Below are 16,981 nucleotides of genomic sequence, written 5' to 3' on the forward strand. Positions count from 1 at the left end.
AGAGATGAAGATGATGATAACGTGGGAAAGATACCACTCCTCTTGTTTATTATTATAAGAGTTTGGAATCGTGCATTTTGTCTATATTCCACTTTCATGTGCATTATTAATTTTTTGAGTTTATGTTCCTTTTTTAAAGTGAGAAAGTTATTAAAATTGTATCTATATTTATCCCACACTTCAGATATTTATGGTAGTTATTCAAAAATTGCTTTTTTTCCCCCTTTTTATCTATCGGGCTGCCAGCAAGGTGGGAAGAGATACTATATTTATTTATTTATTTATTTTGATAAAGAGATACTATATTTATGATAGTTACTTAAAAGAAATTTTTTTTTTCTTTTTATCAATTGACACACAAGGTGGGATAAGATATATGGTAGTTATTTAAAAAAAAATTTATCTGCTGACCATCAAAATAGAATGAGATATAGATAGGGGATAGACCTTTCCCAATTATGACGAAGCAATCTATTTAAGCGACCCAAATCTCTACCATTTAGACCAACCACTATATTAATAAAGATTACTTGATTATATATATATATAATCGATTAAAGTTAGCATATATTTTAAAAAAAAATTATAAGAATAAGATCCAAATATTTTAGTAACTAGTTTTCAATCCTACTCAATATAGAATTTAAGCCTATGATATTAATTATAATAAGATTTATGAACATAAAATCTTGTTGATTTGTAATTAAAATTCTTGTAAATATATATATATATATATTTATAAATAGATTTACTAAATAGGTTTTCAAATGACGTGATGCTTACCATCCACGTCATCATCACATCATTTTTTTATATATATAAACTTTAAATTTAAATTTTAAATTCCCTAAATTTTTAAAATTATAAAAAATTGTAAAACTATATTTAAATTTCTAAAACCTTAAACCTAAATGATATAGAATCTTATACCCAAAATTTTAAAAAATTAAACCTTAAAAATAATAAATATTAAACTCTAAAATCCGAATCCCTAAACCTTAAATCTTAAATCATACGTCCTAAACCTTAAACAAGAGATTTGAGATTTACAATTTCTTGTGATTTACTGTTTAGGGTATAGAGAGAGTTTTCGGTTTACAGTAAATTCAGTAAAAATATTATTACTCATGATCAAAAGACAGGAAAAAAATATTTCATTGAAAAATGGATTTTTGGCTTGCTCTAAAAATGGAAAAATCTATAACTATAAAACATTCATAATTCCTAATTATATTAAGAAAAAGAATTTAATGTCTATTTACATCAAATTTATATGAAAACAAAATTATATAAGACAAATTATTCTTGAAACATAATAATAAAATAGTTTTATTCTAATCCATCGTTTAAACATATAAAGTTCCTTTCGATTTTGTGAGTGAACTCCAAAAATTTCTTCAATTCTTGAATTGTAATAATTAATCCGTTCATGGATAACATGTGAGCAAGAAAAATAGAAATTTTAAGAATAAAAAAAAAATTGATGACTCTTCAAGTAAGGTATAAACTTTACTTTATGATTTGGCGCCACTTTGCACCGTTCTTAGTTCACTCATTAATAATAATAACAATAATATCATCCAAAACCATTCTAACCAACTCAACATTATATATAAATCAACTTTTGATACTTAAACTCAATTCTAGCTTTATTTTCATATTCAATATGTTCATGAGACACACATATACCTAGTCTCTAATGTGATAATATTCTTTTTTCATGGTAATATTTGCCTTGTCATTTTTAAAAATATATTTAATTAATATCACATGCTAGTTAATATGCTATATCTTCGTTATTATGTAATTATTTAACTAAAATTCTTTACAATAGCATGTATGGCATAAATGCTAATATAATATGCCACATTGGTATTTCTCATGCAAAAAAATATTGATAATGTCAACAAAAAAAAATAAACAAATAAATTCTCATGAATGTAATAATTTTTTCCCCCAATATAAGTAATTAATATTGTTTGAAACTTGTGGGAACGTGTGGGAAAAAATTAACACCAAGATAAATGTATCAAATATAAAAACTAAAAATGCAATTTACTCTTCAAACATAGTGTGTTTGGTTTGAAGTAGTCTACCGAAGTGGTGGAAGTATTGAAGTGCCACTTCGATTAAAGTGAAAGTTTCATTTGAAGTGTTTAGTTCTGTGTATTTGGTTCAAAAAAGAAGTGTTAAATCATTAATCATTTTTTTGTTTAGTTAGTGTAAATAAAAATTTAGAAAATAATAGAAATGAGGTTCTAATCAATGCTTAATAATGGGTGAGATTACCTCTTTGTAATAATTGGGTTGATCTAATAATTATTTTAAAAAACATTTTTTAAAAAATAATTTTTATAAACAATTAAAAAGAAAAAAGGATAAATAAATTTAAATGATTAAAAAAGAATCGATAAAAGATAAAAAAAAAATAAATGATAAAAAGATTAAAAAAATAAAAGATAAAAAAATAATAAATAAAAGAAATAATAAAACATAAATAAATAAATAAATAAATAAATAAATGTTATTTTAATCAACCAGATGAAACCACGTGGTCGAAGTAAGACATCGAAGTGGACTTTGGTCAAAATTTTCCCAAAGTCAAAAATCGAAGTAAAAATTTTTGGAAATGATCACTTCCGTACTTCTATTTCAGTGAATCAAACAAATGAAAGTATTACATCAACTCCCACTTCCGCCACTTCAGCCAACCAATCGCGCCTTAATTAATACAAATGACTTAAACCTGCAAGCATGCACTCGGGTATGTTTGGTTGTCAAGAGTGGAGTGGGAGTGAGGGAGGATTGGGTTTTAACCCTTGTTTGGGTATGCATTAGTGGGAGTGGGAGAGTAGTGTGGAGGGAGTGGGAAGGGAGTGTGTGAGGTATTGTCAATCACCACAAATTGGGCGGACTGGCCCAATCCGGGATGATGAAAAGACCAAAATAGCCTTGATCGCAATATTTTATTATTTTATGTTTTTAGTCTAGAATTGCTCCATTTAGGGCAAAGTATCATCTCTCGAATTGTCTGCTGGCGAAGGAAGAGCATCTGGAGACAATCCTCTTTCAAGAATTGCAAATAAGTCCAGGTTCATTGTTTAAATTCCTTTAAAATTTCCTCATTCTTTGTGTTTTTTCAGATTTTCTTTGTCTTATGGTTGAGTTTTTACTTTTGTTTAAATCCTGAGTCATGTTTCCTTCTCTCTTGCTTATTCTTGGGAGCCTCAAGAGTGTGCTCTTTATTTTATTTTATTTTATTTTAATTTTAATTTCTTTTTTCTCGATTTGTGTATATAGATCAAGAACACAAACAATGAGTTTTGAAATCCTGGTCTATATTTTACTGTTGACCTTTGTTTCTCATTCAATTCTTGCAATTTCAAGAGCTTAATCAATTAATATTAGTAAAAAAAAAAAAGGTATGAATTAAAAGTGGTTAATTGTTAATATATATTCTTAGAAATTACATTTGTTGTATCTTTACAAAATACTTTTATTTGTTAATATAACCTTATAAATGAAAAAATGACTTACAAAATTTATAAAAATATAAATTCAATTTGTAGTAGTTTATTTCTTTATTATTATTTTTTGGATGGGAATTTATAAACAAATTTCCATTTTTATTTAATGAAAAAGTTTTTTAAGATATATTGATTCATAGCTTAAATCCATTACTCTTAAGAAGAATTATATAATGATTTCATGGCAGAAGGATGGTTCTGCACACCATTACTCCTATGAACATACATGTTAAAAAACTTGTGGCATTGCAAATTATATTTCACTTCTTGGTAATGTTATGGTTTGAATTCATATCTACAATTAATTTGTCTTTTGTTTTTTAGCTCACTTAATATTTAATTTTTCTTGTTATTATCTATATGTATAAATACATTTCATTTTGATAATAAGCATCATCCATACATGTCTTTTCCAGTCATATAGTTGGTATATACTGTGATTGAGGATCCCACTACTTGAATGATTCATTTCGAGTATTATTGTTAGATCTATATTTGAATTAACTTTCTTAACACTTGTTCCATTGCTTGTCATGTTATTTTATATACATAACCAAATAACTTACTTGTCATGTTATTTTATATTTGCAATTAACACTTGTTCCATTGCTTGAAAATATATTTATTAACTTACACATACGCATTATTGTCAACTTAGATTTTGATAATATGACGAGGCTTAAACAACTTCGGGTATATTGTGCAATGATCGTATGTTACTTCTACATATTATGTGTTGGCCTCACCACGTGTGCAATGAAGCAAAATAATAATAGACGAAGAATGATTGAACATGAGATTTCATCAACATCTACTAGACGACGCAAACAACATGAGCATATTCACCGTTTAATTTTTGAAAGTGATATTAAGTGCATTGACATGTTACGCATGGATCGACATTGTTTCCATAATTTGTGTCAATTGTTAACTACAACCGGTGGACTACGAGGTACATTAAATGTTGGTGTCCACGAGATGATCGCAATATTTTTGAACATTTTAGCACATCATGTCAAGAATAGAGTGATTAAATTTCAATTCCTCCGATCGGGCGAGACTGTAAGCCGGCATTTCCATGTTGTGTTAAAGTCGGTTATTCTTTGTCACTTTGTTCTTTTGAAGAAACCAGAACCTGTAATGGAAAACTCAAATGACTTTAGGTGGAAGTGGTTTAAGGTAATGACCTAGGTTCTTATACTATGTTAGCCCCAGATATTATGTAACTAATTATTTATTTTTTATTTAATGTAGAATTGTCTTGGCGCATTAGATGGGACACATATACGTGTGAATGAAAATTTTCATTATTGTAGGTTTTGCCTAAAGATGATGACCAAATGAAAATTTTCTTCGGGTTACCAGACAATAAAAAGCTTCGGTTTTGTCGTGTATTGTCGTCGAGAATGTCATTTAGAGCACCAAATATGTAACCTCATGAGTTTGTTTTAATTTAATTGGGTGATGTTGTTTGTTTTAAAACTTAGTGTGGCAAGTTGAGTTTTTATAGATTGTATTACAAAACCAATGTATTTGTTTTAAAGTTTGTTTTTATGGATTATATTGAAGACCAATGTGTTTGTTTTAAAGTTTGTTTTTATGGATTGTATGCAAGACAGAGACTTTGTTGATGTTGGAGCAATATAACTAGCTTGTTGTTGTTGTTGATCATTGAATGCGACAATGAGAATATAATGTTCTTGTTTGGTCCTTTGTAAATAAAGCTTATATGTTGCCTTATTTATTTTTTATAATTAATTAGTTACATATTTTTCAATGTTCTTGAAAAAATGTAATTGCAAATAAGTAATTATATTTAACAACATTTATCATTAGCTAATTAATGATATTAATTAGCTAAATCCAAAAGTTAGAATGAACCTGTAGTATAATAAAATTAAATAATTATTAATAATATTCAATTACTTACCTTTTTTCCAATGTTTTTGAAAAATATAAATACACCATTATAGCTAGTTATCACCATTATAGCTAATCAATGATATTAATATTTAAATTCAAAAATAGAATGAAATTGTAGTATTATAAAATTAAATACTTATTATTATTAATAATTAATTAGTTACATTTTTGCCAATGTTTTTAAAAATACAAATACAAATAACTCATTCTATTTAACACCATTAATTAATAGCTAATTAATGATATTAATTTTTAAATTCAAAAATTAGAATGAAATTGTAGTATTATAAAATTAAATATTTATTTTTGGTAATTAATTAGTTACAATTTCTCAATGTTATTAAAAATTATAATTAAATATAAATCATTATATTTAACAACATTAATAAATAACTAATTAATGATATTAATATTTAAATCAAAAAATCATAAGGGCTATAATTGTCATTTTATCATACTTATTTTTTTTACTTTTCTCATTCCCAATAAATTACACTTTCCAATCCTTACCAACCAAACACATTCTTCATTCTCACTCCATAAGCATCATTCCCCATAAAGCATGGAATGATGCTTATGGAATGGTGCCACAAAACCAAACCTATTGCTCTTTTATATATATATATATATATTTGGCAGCTAGTGGCTCAAAATTTCTTGCCAACTTGCTTCAGGTTCCTTATATCTATGCATGGCAACCAATTTAGAGAGGGATTGGCATCATAAACTTGATGTTAATTGATGGTGTAGTATTTATGTGGTCCACTTTCACATGCATGGAATACAACAAGAGTTTTTTACAAACCATGCACACTTGATCGTCATTTTATATATGTTTATATATTTGTGTTAATTCACTTGTTTTGAACGAAAAAGTTATTGATAAATATGCCTGGTTCTCTGCTATTATTATTTTAGACTTTTAGTTGTTCAAGGAACCATGTGAGTTTAGTTAATTATATATATATATATTTGGTATGGTTGCTACTAGAGCCTAACTTTTTTTTTGTCGTGAGGTGCACTTGATAAACACGAAAAAATTAAATTAAAAATAGATTATATGTGTTTTTTTAATGATAATTTTGTTTCTACTGATTGATCTAATTAATGAGTATAAGCACCATAAAAATTCTGGATCTTCTTGTTTGAAGATTGCCTAGAAACAAAGAAAGTGATAGAAACTTACCTGCATTAGAATCCATTGATTAAAACGATGTGGTCCTTCTCACTTGATTGGGTCTTGTGGTTCATCACACGAAGAGAGGTGAGATGGGAACCCTAATTCAAAAACTCATAATTCTGAATCTCAAATCATTTTCAAGGACCACACCCTATTTATAAGAAAGCTTTATGGGGTTAATTATAAGTCTGCCCATCATAGACTTAACGATTTTACCCCCAAAAAATTCTACACATCATATGATTAATATGTAAATCCATCAATTTAAAATTAAATAATTAAAACTCTATTTAAACTTAAATTAGATCACAACAATTGGGTCCATTCAAAACTTAAATATAATAAGATATACACAATTATAAATATTAGTTGTGTACTTCTACACATGGGCGGAACCAAGGGGGGGCTAGCAGAGGCTGAAGCCCCCCTCGGGGACGGAGAGAATACTTTTAAGCAATATAAGATTTGATGGTTTCGATTTTTCTATACTTATATACAAATTTTAGTAATTTAAATTTTTTTTGAATTGATCATGAGGCCTAACATATATACATATATATTATAATGTACTATATATGCTAGAGTGAACAACAAAAGTTTTTTAATAAACAATAGTTTGGTTGTTTGTAGTGAGAGTGATCACTTTTACCATATTTAAAAAAATACAAACTTGAGATTTATTTTTATTAGTTGAATTATTGAAAATCTCATATATTTGCTATCGATAATAACAAAATTTTAAATTATACTTTATATTTTTTTAATATGTGCATTCAAATTTTTGTTATATTAGCACATTATTCTTTATTTAAAATAATTATTTTGTTAGATTATTTTTTTACTTTTTACTTTTTTATTTTTTGTTTTCGCTTTAGGCTTCAGCCCCTCCTACCATCAAGTCATGGTTCCGTCCCTACTTCTACACAACTTATGTTTTATATCCTTACATAATGTGTGGTTCACGACCCAACATTTACATCTTATTTTGCCATAAGCTAACTATATAAACTCTAAACAAAACTAGCGATCTAATTTTCTAAGGTTATGAAATTTTTAAAAAATGTAAACATATTTATCATTCCTTATTATTGCTACTATACTAAAAACAATTAATTTGATATATGAGATATAGGAAATCAGAGGTGGTAAACGTAAATAAAAAGAAGCGAAGAATTCATAGATACATACAATAAAATATGATCTTATTGTTTATTTTAAGAGGCTATATTTAATTTTCTCATTTGGAGTAATTTATTCCTTCTAATTAAAATCAACACAAAGACCAAGGCAAGGACAAGGCATTGTTTAAATTAAGAAGCTATATTTAATAGTCCCATTTGGAGTGATTAACTCATTCTAATCAATAAAGACAAAGACCAAGGCAAGGACAAGGCATTCTTTAAATTATGAGGATATATTTAATATTCCTATTTGGAGTGATTAACTCATTCTAATTAATCAAGACGTACCAAGGCAAGTGCAAGGCATTGTTTAATTTATTCATATCATGATAAAAAGTTATGTGATTACTACTAAGTGAGCACATTGCCTCAAATTGACAAGAACATGATTAAGTTATGCTTTTCAACTAATAACCTCTAAATTTCACGATTATAGATGTATATTCTTCTTGATATAAACTAGGTTTTTTTTATGTAGCTTTTGGTTGATGTGAGTTTATAATACTTTATCAAAATGTACTTACTATATGAGTATAATTTCATGTCACAATAAAATAATGTAATTTTTAGTCAATTTGAGTTTCTAATACTTTATTAAAATGTATTTATATGTGTATAATCTTCATAATATCATGATAAAGTAATGTGATTATTTAGTGAGCACATTGCATCACAGCTAATGAGAAAATGATTAAATTATGCTTATAATTGAAATACTCAAAACCATCGTAATTATCAATACAAATTAATTATTCTTGATATAAACTATTTTTTAATGAACGTATTCGTTGACGTGTGTTTCTAATATAATATTTTTTTTGTTTAATTAAATCCTTGTCTTCGGACACTAACATGCGTTTTCATATTTGGCTAGAATCTAGATACACTTGAATAATTTAAGTATTATAAATAAGTATGATTTATGTAATAAATAAAATATTAAGAAAATTTCGAAATCTTGGCTCAAATAAAATGAATTTTTTTTATTTGATGATGAAATATATATATATATAAGTTTATTTATGTTTCATAATCCATTTGTTTCTTTCCCTCCTAATTAAATGGGTTTTGGCGGGAGAAATGGGGGATCTTAACTAGGGTCATTAGAAGAAATATTTGACTTAAGAGAAACAAGACCATTTTTAATTCTAAATCTTTCTTTATGCATTTGATTATTGTCAAAATTGATCATATGATTCTATTTTAGTTATTTGTAATTTCAGATTAAAAGATATCAAAGTTTGAAAATTTTATTGTAATTGTTCGTCGTAGTCTTGAGTTCATGGGATTTCACTCTGAGACAGTCGGTACGTGCGATACTAGAGGTGAGGCTTTAGTGCAGGACACAGGCTCGCTAGCACTACACCATAAGCTTTTTCATCCATGATGTCCTCCAGGGTGCTATGCGGTTGTTTTTTTTCTTTTACTAATAATGTCTATGTCTCGTTTTTGTGTTTTGTGTTTATCCATATCTAATGGATCTATTTTATTATTTAGTCTTTTGTTATACTTATCTTTATGTTCTTGATCTCGTTGTTTCCATGCAAATAGTTTATCCATCTTTTTAAAAAGAAAAAATAATAAAAAAATTATTTATGTACAGTTCATTGGACTATTAAGTTTTTTTTACACAAATAAAAAGTTTGTAAAAATAATTATGAATCAAAGTAAATCAGTTAGTAAATTAGTTAGTAAATTTATTTGAAAGATTTATTTTGGTGCAAAGAAAAGAAATAAAAGAAAATCCAAGAAAATAAAGTTGTTGGGTGAGATGGAGGAGTAAGATTCATGAGTTCCGTTGGAATTATTAATTTATATAAAGATTCCTTGCATCTTCAAACAAGATTGAATAGCCTAATCAAATAAATAAATAAATTTAGTGAAAGAAAGGCCACCACGTCATCAATGTGGGACCCAGTGGCGATGTTTTCCTTGTTTAGATGGGCCCCACACTTAAGAGGATGAGACTCCAATGAAAAACCACGTGTCGGTGAAAACGAGGGCTACTTTGTCCTTGGCTACCGGCTTCATCGGTATATCCGTACCAATGTTTTTAAAACCGGACCGGATAGCGAACCGGTCTCATATTTGGGTCACGGGTCAGTCGGTTCGACCGGAATGACCCGTTCTGGTCGGACCGGATGACGTCATAAATAAATAATTATTTTAAATATTATATATATATAATATATATATATATTATATAATAACAAACTTTATTATATTTTTAATCATAATTATCTTAAATATTTATTTTAATATCATTATGATTTTATCAAAATGGTTGAAGATTCAAATAATTAATCTAGATAAAGCAACAAATACAACTCCCTAAACCTTTTATTTCTTAATGTATTAATAATGATTGATGATAACTACATAAATTAAATCACTAATTAAATTACTAATTATGTGAGGATGCATGAACAAAAAAAAAATCAAAATAAAACTAGAACTAAGTATGATTAATTTAATTCTCATATTTGATCATCATTACCATTAAAATAAAAGTACAAAATAAAATAAGTCCTAAATGATCTATACCTCTTAAACAATTTACAAGTTTTTTTTTTTATTTTCTCATACCTCTAAACTCCAAAGTTCCAAAAAAATCCAAACAATATTTTTGGACAAATCAAGACTCAAAGAGCATCATGAAATCAAGAAAAAAAGCCAATTCATGCCCTAAGTTCTTTTTACAAAAAAACAAAAACACATAAATAAAAAATAAAAAAAATAAAAAAAAATAAAAATTTGAAAACCGGGTTCCATCCGGTTTTGGTCCGACCGGCCGGTTCACCGGGTTTGGCCGGGTTTGACCGGTTCAAAATTTGGTCAACATTAATTCTAAAACCGGACCGGGCTATGGGCCGGTTCCCGGTTTTTCCGGTCCGACCGGCCGGTCCGGTCCGGTTTTCAAAACATTGATCCGTACTAAAAATTGGGAGGTATCTCTCGGCGAAAACCGGTATATCCGCCGATTCTAATGAAATATATATATTTATTTATTTACGGATTCTTTAAGGGAAAATAAATTATAACTCTTTGAATATTTTAAAATATCCAAGATGGACCATATGACATTTGAATTTATCAGACAGTCCTCTTGTTTTTGACAGTTTACTTTTCAATTCTGACAGTTTATTTTTCAATTAATGCAGCTCACTCTGTTAGTTTATTCTATTTTACGATATATATTTTCCGCTTAAAATATATAGTTTCCGTTTAACATTGCGTATTTTTGTTTAATCACGTAAGTTTTCACTTAATATATAGCACATTTGTGTTTAAAATTATGGGTTTCCGCTTAAAATTATTAGTTTCTGTTTAGCATTTGGTGTTTTCGCTTTAAAATTGAGAGCCAACCCAATTAACATCAGTTACCTTTATGTCAACATCAATCATTTTTATGGTAGAAGAATCTAAAAAATAACCTGTCAAAAAAAAAGGACATTTGAGAATACTTAAAGTCATGGAGTTTTTTGTGAATACCTTAAGTTCAGAGAGTGTATTTGTTCATTATTAAATTCTCTAATTGGTATTTATTTAATATTTTAATATTGAGAAAAATAATGCTTACAAGAATTAGTCAAACTGTCAAAGTCAAAAGGGTAGGTAACAAGTGTGACACATGATGGGTTTGGTTCATTATAATTTGCGCCAAATTAAAGCAAAATTTAATAAATGTATCACATGCGGTATTGTTTAGCTTTGGAAGAATTTTATGGAATCTTGTACTCAAAATTGAAAATATCATACTGGTTTGGTACGATTGGGAAAGTTTGGTAAGTTTACAATTTAAAATATTTAATAATAATAATAATACTAATAATTATTTGGGAAATGTACCTCAATATTTATTTAACATGAATAATTATATATCATTATTTAATGATTATAATGTAAAAAAAAGTAAGTGGACGAGAAAAACGGTAAATAGTTTTAAAAATACAGGGGAAAAAATCCCTTATTATCCATATTTTTTTTAAAAATAAATAAATAAAAAAACCAAAACTGTTCCTTAAATATAATTTTCAATAGTATTATGAGTTTAGATTTAAATATATATTTTTAAATATTTAATTTAATTTTAATTTATAAGATGCTTTTTTAAAATTTTCAGACACATGGACATGGACATGGACTAACTTCACCGAACTGATCATTACCTATTTATATTATATATATATATATTATAATACATACATATATATATATATATATTATTGTAATAATATTATAAAAACTATCTATAGCAAGACAGTATTAAAACCCCGAGATATCGCGATATTTTGAGCATTTCCCGACCTATTTCCCGTTCACCCGGTCAACGTTGGGTGGCAGAGGGTAAGTGGTTTATAGAAAACTGAACCCGGTTTATTTGACCATTAGAAAGACTTACCTACCATTACCTACCATTAATAATAATAATAATAATAATAATAATAATAATAATAATTGGAAAACCAAAAACTTCAATGTTTCAAATTTAAAAAAGAAGTTATTTGTGTAATATTGGAATAAATTGAGTGTGTGGTTTAATTGGTTGAATTTGTGCGGTGAAGTTGATGTTTTTTATTTGATTAATTTCAGTTAAATATATCCTGGGATCATATTACCATAAAAGCAAGATATTCTCGGTGCTTTGTAGAGAAATACTTTCCCCCTGAAATATTTTATTGCAAAGTTTTTTTTTTCTGTATTTGCTTTCCCTGTAAATAATAATATAGTGTTTGGTATGAACTTTGAATATTATAATTGAAATACATGCAAAATGAATTCCTTTTATTTGGTATGAATAAATTTTTCATGCAAAGTTATGATTATTCTCAATTTTATTTTTTAATAATAATAAAATAAAATAAAACATACTTTAAATACATGTTTAATTTTCACATTAATTAATGGTTTATATATAAATAAATAAAAAAAGTTGCTTATATACCCGGTAAAAGTAGGTATTTAACTTATGCTCTTCTTCTATTATGAGAAATTTGATTACCCGAATTGATAATTCACGAATTATACTTCCGCTTCCTATATAAATTTTTAAAAAGAAATACAAAAAATTATAGAACTTACCAATAGAGATTGTCTTGTTCTAGGGTTTTGAAAAAGAAGTAGTGGAGGAGTTTTTCGCTATAGCTAGGGTTCTAAGACATGACAAAAGAGAAGAATTTTTATTGTATAAATGGGTAACATTGGAATTTTAAATGTGTCATATTTCCCATAATGTAATCCGTTTCACACCCCTCTCCCTATGAATCTTTTTCTTTGGTGAAAGGGAAAGTAATTGTAAGTTGACCATTATTTTACATAGTTTTTTTTCAACCAAACACATGAAAATATTTCATAACCTTAATTTTCCGGGATACTTTCTTAGTACCAAACGGCCATAAGAATCATAAATATATATATATATATATTTATATATATACATTTATTATTATATTAATTAAATCCAAATAATATCTAATTTGGTTATATTCTTGAACTGTTTCAAGCCTGTTTTGCTAATTTTATAAACAAATAAATAACTTTTTTAAGAAATAAAAAAAAAACAAATTATTATTCAGTATTTTCGGAGTGTCTATATAAACCGCTTACCAACTCTTCCTTTCTTCTGTCTTGTGCCTTGTTTTTCTTTGATCTCTGTTTCTCTTTCTCGTGGCGGCCATGGCGCTCCTCAATGATCTCGTCAACCTCAACCTCAGCGACACCACGGAGAAGATCATCGCTGAGTACATCTGGTTCGTTGCGTCTTCTAAAGATCCTATTTTTTCTTGTTGTTTTATCAATTCATTTGTTGAGGGATCTATGGCTTGTGCGTCTTTTTTTGTGGTTCCTATGTTGTTGGAATCCTTGTTTTGATGTGATTTTTAGGGATTTTTGTTGTTGTTGTTGTTGTTGTTTTTTTTTTCCTTATTATTTGGATTTTTGTGATTCGAGAGTGTATGATGATCTCTGTTGGTCTTTCGGTTTTGATTTCTCTCTCTTTTTTTTTTTAAAAATTTTTTTTGTTTTTCTAGATTAAAAAAAAGACTTTTTTTTTTAATCACTGAAAGTGCGTGTTGTTTTAGATCTCTTTAAGAGGAGGGACGTACAATGATGCAAAGTGGAGGAATGGGTGGAAAGCACTTTTCTCTGGAATTTGAACTTTATTTTTTTCTTTCTGTTTTCCTTTAAATTTGATGAGTCTCTGAATGCCTTTTCATGCTGGATCCAGTAGTATTGCTAAAAAAAGAAAAAAATAATTGAAAATAGGAAAGCAAGGAAACCTCTCTATGTTTGTTTTGAAAAAGTCTTTATTTGCTTATTATGTCAAGTTAACACGTTAAACTTTATTGAGGAAATAATTAATGAAAATAAATAAATAAATTTGAGATCCATCTTTGTGCTGTATGATTCTGCTAAGCAATTTGTTTTTGTGTTAATCAATCCTTTTGTTTCTTGTGAGTTCTGTATATGAACTTGTTATGTGTGGTCAAAACAGGATTGGAGGATCTGGTATGGACATTAGGAGCAAAGCAAGGGTGAGTTTTTGACTTCATATCAAGCTTGGACTTTTCCTGTTGTGTGTTCCTTCTTCTTATTCTAACTTTTTGATTTGGTTTCTATGTTTTTCTTTTTTTATTTTTATTTTTGGATTGGATAGACACTCCCAGGCCCTGTCACTGATCCTAGCAAGCTTCCAAAGTGGAACTATGATGGTTCCAGCACAGGCCAAGCACCAGGAGAAGACAGTGAAGTAATTCTTTAGTAAGTGACCTTTCTCTTGTTTTTTTAATTAAAGTATAAACATGTTTTTATTTGAACTGATTGTTATGATGTCTTGTGTTCAGTCCTCAGGCCATTTTCAAGGATCCTTTCAGGAGGGGAAACAACATCCTTGTGAGCATTCAATTCAATTTTTATTTGTTTTTTTAATTGAAACTCCTTTTCTTGATTATATATAATTCATTGTTCATTTTAATGTTCAGGTCATGTGTGATTGCTACACTCCTGCAGGAGAGCCAATTCCTACTAACAAAAGATATAATGCTGCCAAGATATTTAGCCACCCTGATGTTGCTGCTGAAGTACCTTGGTATATATGTGGTTTAAAACTTCTCAGTCTATATGTTGTTAATACTTAATTTTGTTCTGTTTGTTTCTTTATAGGTATGGGATTGAACAAGAGTACACTCTTCTGCAGAAGGATGTCAAGTGGCCTCTTGGATGGCCTGTCGGAGGCTACCCTGGCCCTCAGGTATGAATTCTAATCAATCTTATGGCGGTTATTTCATTTTACTACTGTTTTACATTTATTAGATTCTTTGGCTAAGGACTTTTTTTTTCTCTTGCTTCTTGTGAAATATATACTTTGTTAGATTTACCAAAGCTGCAGTTCTTACCATCCTATCTGTTAATTTTCCTTTTGGGCTAGACAGCCTTTGGGTTAAGTAATTTTTAAGGAGCTTCAATAAAGAAACCAAAGACCCACCACCACCATTCATGATTTATGTATTTCTACTTTGTATATATATACCTTGATAGATTCATGCATTATTTTGCAAGTGACTCATCTCTATGAATGTAAAACCTCGTCCTTTTACAGCATTCTCATGAATGTGTGTTTCAACAAGTTGAATTCCCTGCTTTGTGTTTTTAATTTTCTATATCTTCATTACCTTTTGCTGATTTGGTTTTGGATTAGGGTCCATACTACTGCTCTACCGGTGCTGACAAATCCTTTGGTCGTGATATTGTTGATGCTCACTACAAGGCCTGTCTTTATGCTGGAATCAACATCTCAGGCATAAACGGTGAAGTTATGCCCGGTCAGGTAAGATTGAATTATATCTTTGATGTTGTTTTCTTTCTGCAAAGCTCCGAGCATTATGTTCAAACATTGTCATTTGTGTACAGTGGGAATTTCAAGTTGGCCCAGCTGTTGGTATCTCTGCTGGTGATGAAGTTTGGGTTGCTCGCTACATTCTTGAGGTAAACACAAATTCCAACACTGACCAAATCTTTGTGTCGATCAATTACTTATTTATTGATGTTTCTGTCTCTGTACAGCGAATTACTGAGATAGCTGGAGTGGTTCTCTCATTTGACCCCAAACCCATCCAGGTTTCATTGTGTTATTGCAATCTCTTATTGTTTTTCCTGTAAAATTGCCTATTTGTCCTGTCTTTTGTTAATTCAAGTTTGTTTCTGCATGCAACCAGGGTGACTGGAATGGTGCCGGTGCTCACACAAATTACAGGTAACTTAAATTGCTTCATTTGATATTTGCTGGTACAATCACAGAAGGAAAAGAGAACTCTTGGCTTCAATTATTTGGCTTTTATAATGCAGCACTAAATCCATGAGGGAGGATGGAGGCTTTGAGGTCATCAAAAAGGCCATTGAAAAGCTCGGATTAAGGCACAAGGAACACATTGCTGCCTACGGTGAAGGCAATGAGCGCCGCCTCACAGGACGCCACGAGACTGCTGATATCAACACCTTCAAATGGGTACTACTTCGTCTTGCAAACTCTTAACAAACCTAATCCTGGCTGCTTGAGCTTATTATCTCTTGTTCTTTGTTTCCACAGGGAGTTGCGAACCGCGGAGCATCCATTAGAGTTGGCCGTGAAACCGAGCAGAATGGCAAAGGCAAGTAATTCGTCTACATCTGTCACTATAGATAAATATCGTCGTCAATTAGAACATGATACTGAAACTTGAAACTCTTCATCTGTTCAGGTTACTTTGAGGACCGAAGGCCGGCTTCAAACATGGATCCATATGTGGTCACCTCCTTGATTGCAGAGACAACCATTCTCTTCAAGCCTACATAAGTGTCATATTTTCATGTTCTCTCCATCAGACTACTATTCTCTTAATAGTTTGCTTTTGTCTGTGTTGGTGTTGGTGTTGGAGATCTAGCAGGAGGTGAATTTTGCTAGAATTTATTAAGGACAGGGATATTGGTCGGTCATGATTTGATTGGTTTGAAAAAGCCTTTCTGGTTTCATTCTGTGTTTCCATGTAGCTTCATCAAAATAAGTATAGCATGGAACTGTGAACATCTATTGTTTTGAGTTTCATGAGATTGGCTATGAGATGATTGTCTCCTTGCTTTTCAATGTTTCCTCTATTCCTGTTTGCACTGCAATAACTTCACCATGGCAATACGAA

The 16,981-nt window shown here is 29.1% G+C and overlaps 1 protein-coding gene and 1 long non-coding RNA gene across 2 annotated transcripts; both read left to right on the forward strand.

Moving 5' to 3' along the window:
* The first annotated feature begins 3,021 nt into the window (after positions 1-3,021).
* Positions 3,022-5,013, forward strand: LOC120283021. Its single transcript, XR_005543043.1, has 3 exons — positions 3,022-3,092; positions 4,186-4,706; positions 4,782-5,013. It is a non-coding gene; the product is annotated as an uncharacterized LOC120283021 (long non-coding RNA).
* An 8,393-nt stretch (positions 5,014-13,406) lies between these two features.
* LOC120282204 (glutamine synthetase cytosolic isozyme 1) lies at positions 13,407-16,929 on the forward strand. Its single transcript, XM_039288960.1, has 13 exons — positions 13,407-13,561; positions 14,305-14,344; positions 14,467-14,570; positions 14,654-14,702; positions 14,792-14,898; positions 14,973-15,060; positions 15,508-15,636; positions 15,720-15,794; positions 15,873-15,926; positions 16,025-16,062; positions 16,155-16,314; positions 16,396-16,456; positions 16,547-16,929. Exons 1-13 carry the CDS (start codon positions 13,488-13,490, stop codon positions 16,639-16,641), a joined length of 1,074 nt encoding a protein of 357 aa, XP_039144894.1. The 5' UTR covers positions 13,407-13,487; the 3' UTR covers positions 16,642-16,929.
* Positions 16,930-16,981: the final 52 nt, after the last annotated feature.

The sequence above is a fragment of the Dioscorea cayenensis genome, chromosome 18 (genome assembly GCF_009730915.1).
Source record: "Dioscorea cayenensis subsp. rotundata cultivar TDr96_F1 chromosome 18, TDr96_F1_v2_PseudoChromosome.rev07_lg8_w22 25.fasta, whole genome shotgun sequence".
Taxonomy (NCBI): Eukaryota; Viridiplantae; Streptophyta; class Magnoliopsida; order Dioscoreales; family Dioscoreaceae; genus Dioscorea; species Dioscorea cayenensis.

Coding starts and splice junctions, on each gene's coding strand:
- LOC120282204 (XM_039288960.1), top strand. CDS start 13,488: ATGGCGCTCCTCAATGATCTCGTCAACCTCAACCTCAGCGACACCACG. Junction 15,637..15,719: donor GTGAAGTTATGCCCGGTCAG/GTAAGATTGAAT, acceptor ATTTGTGTACAG/TGGGAATTTCAAGTTGGCCC. Junction 16,063..16,154: donor GGTGCTCACACAAATTACAG/GTAACTTAAATT, acceptor TTTATAATGCAG/CACTAAATCCATGAGGGAGG.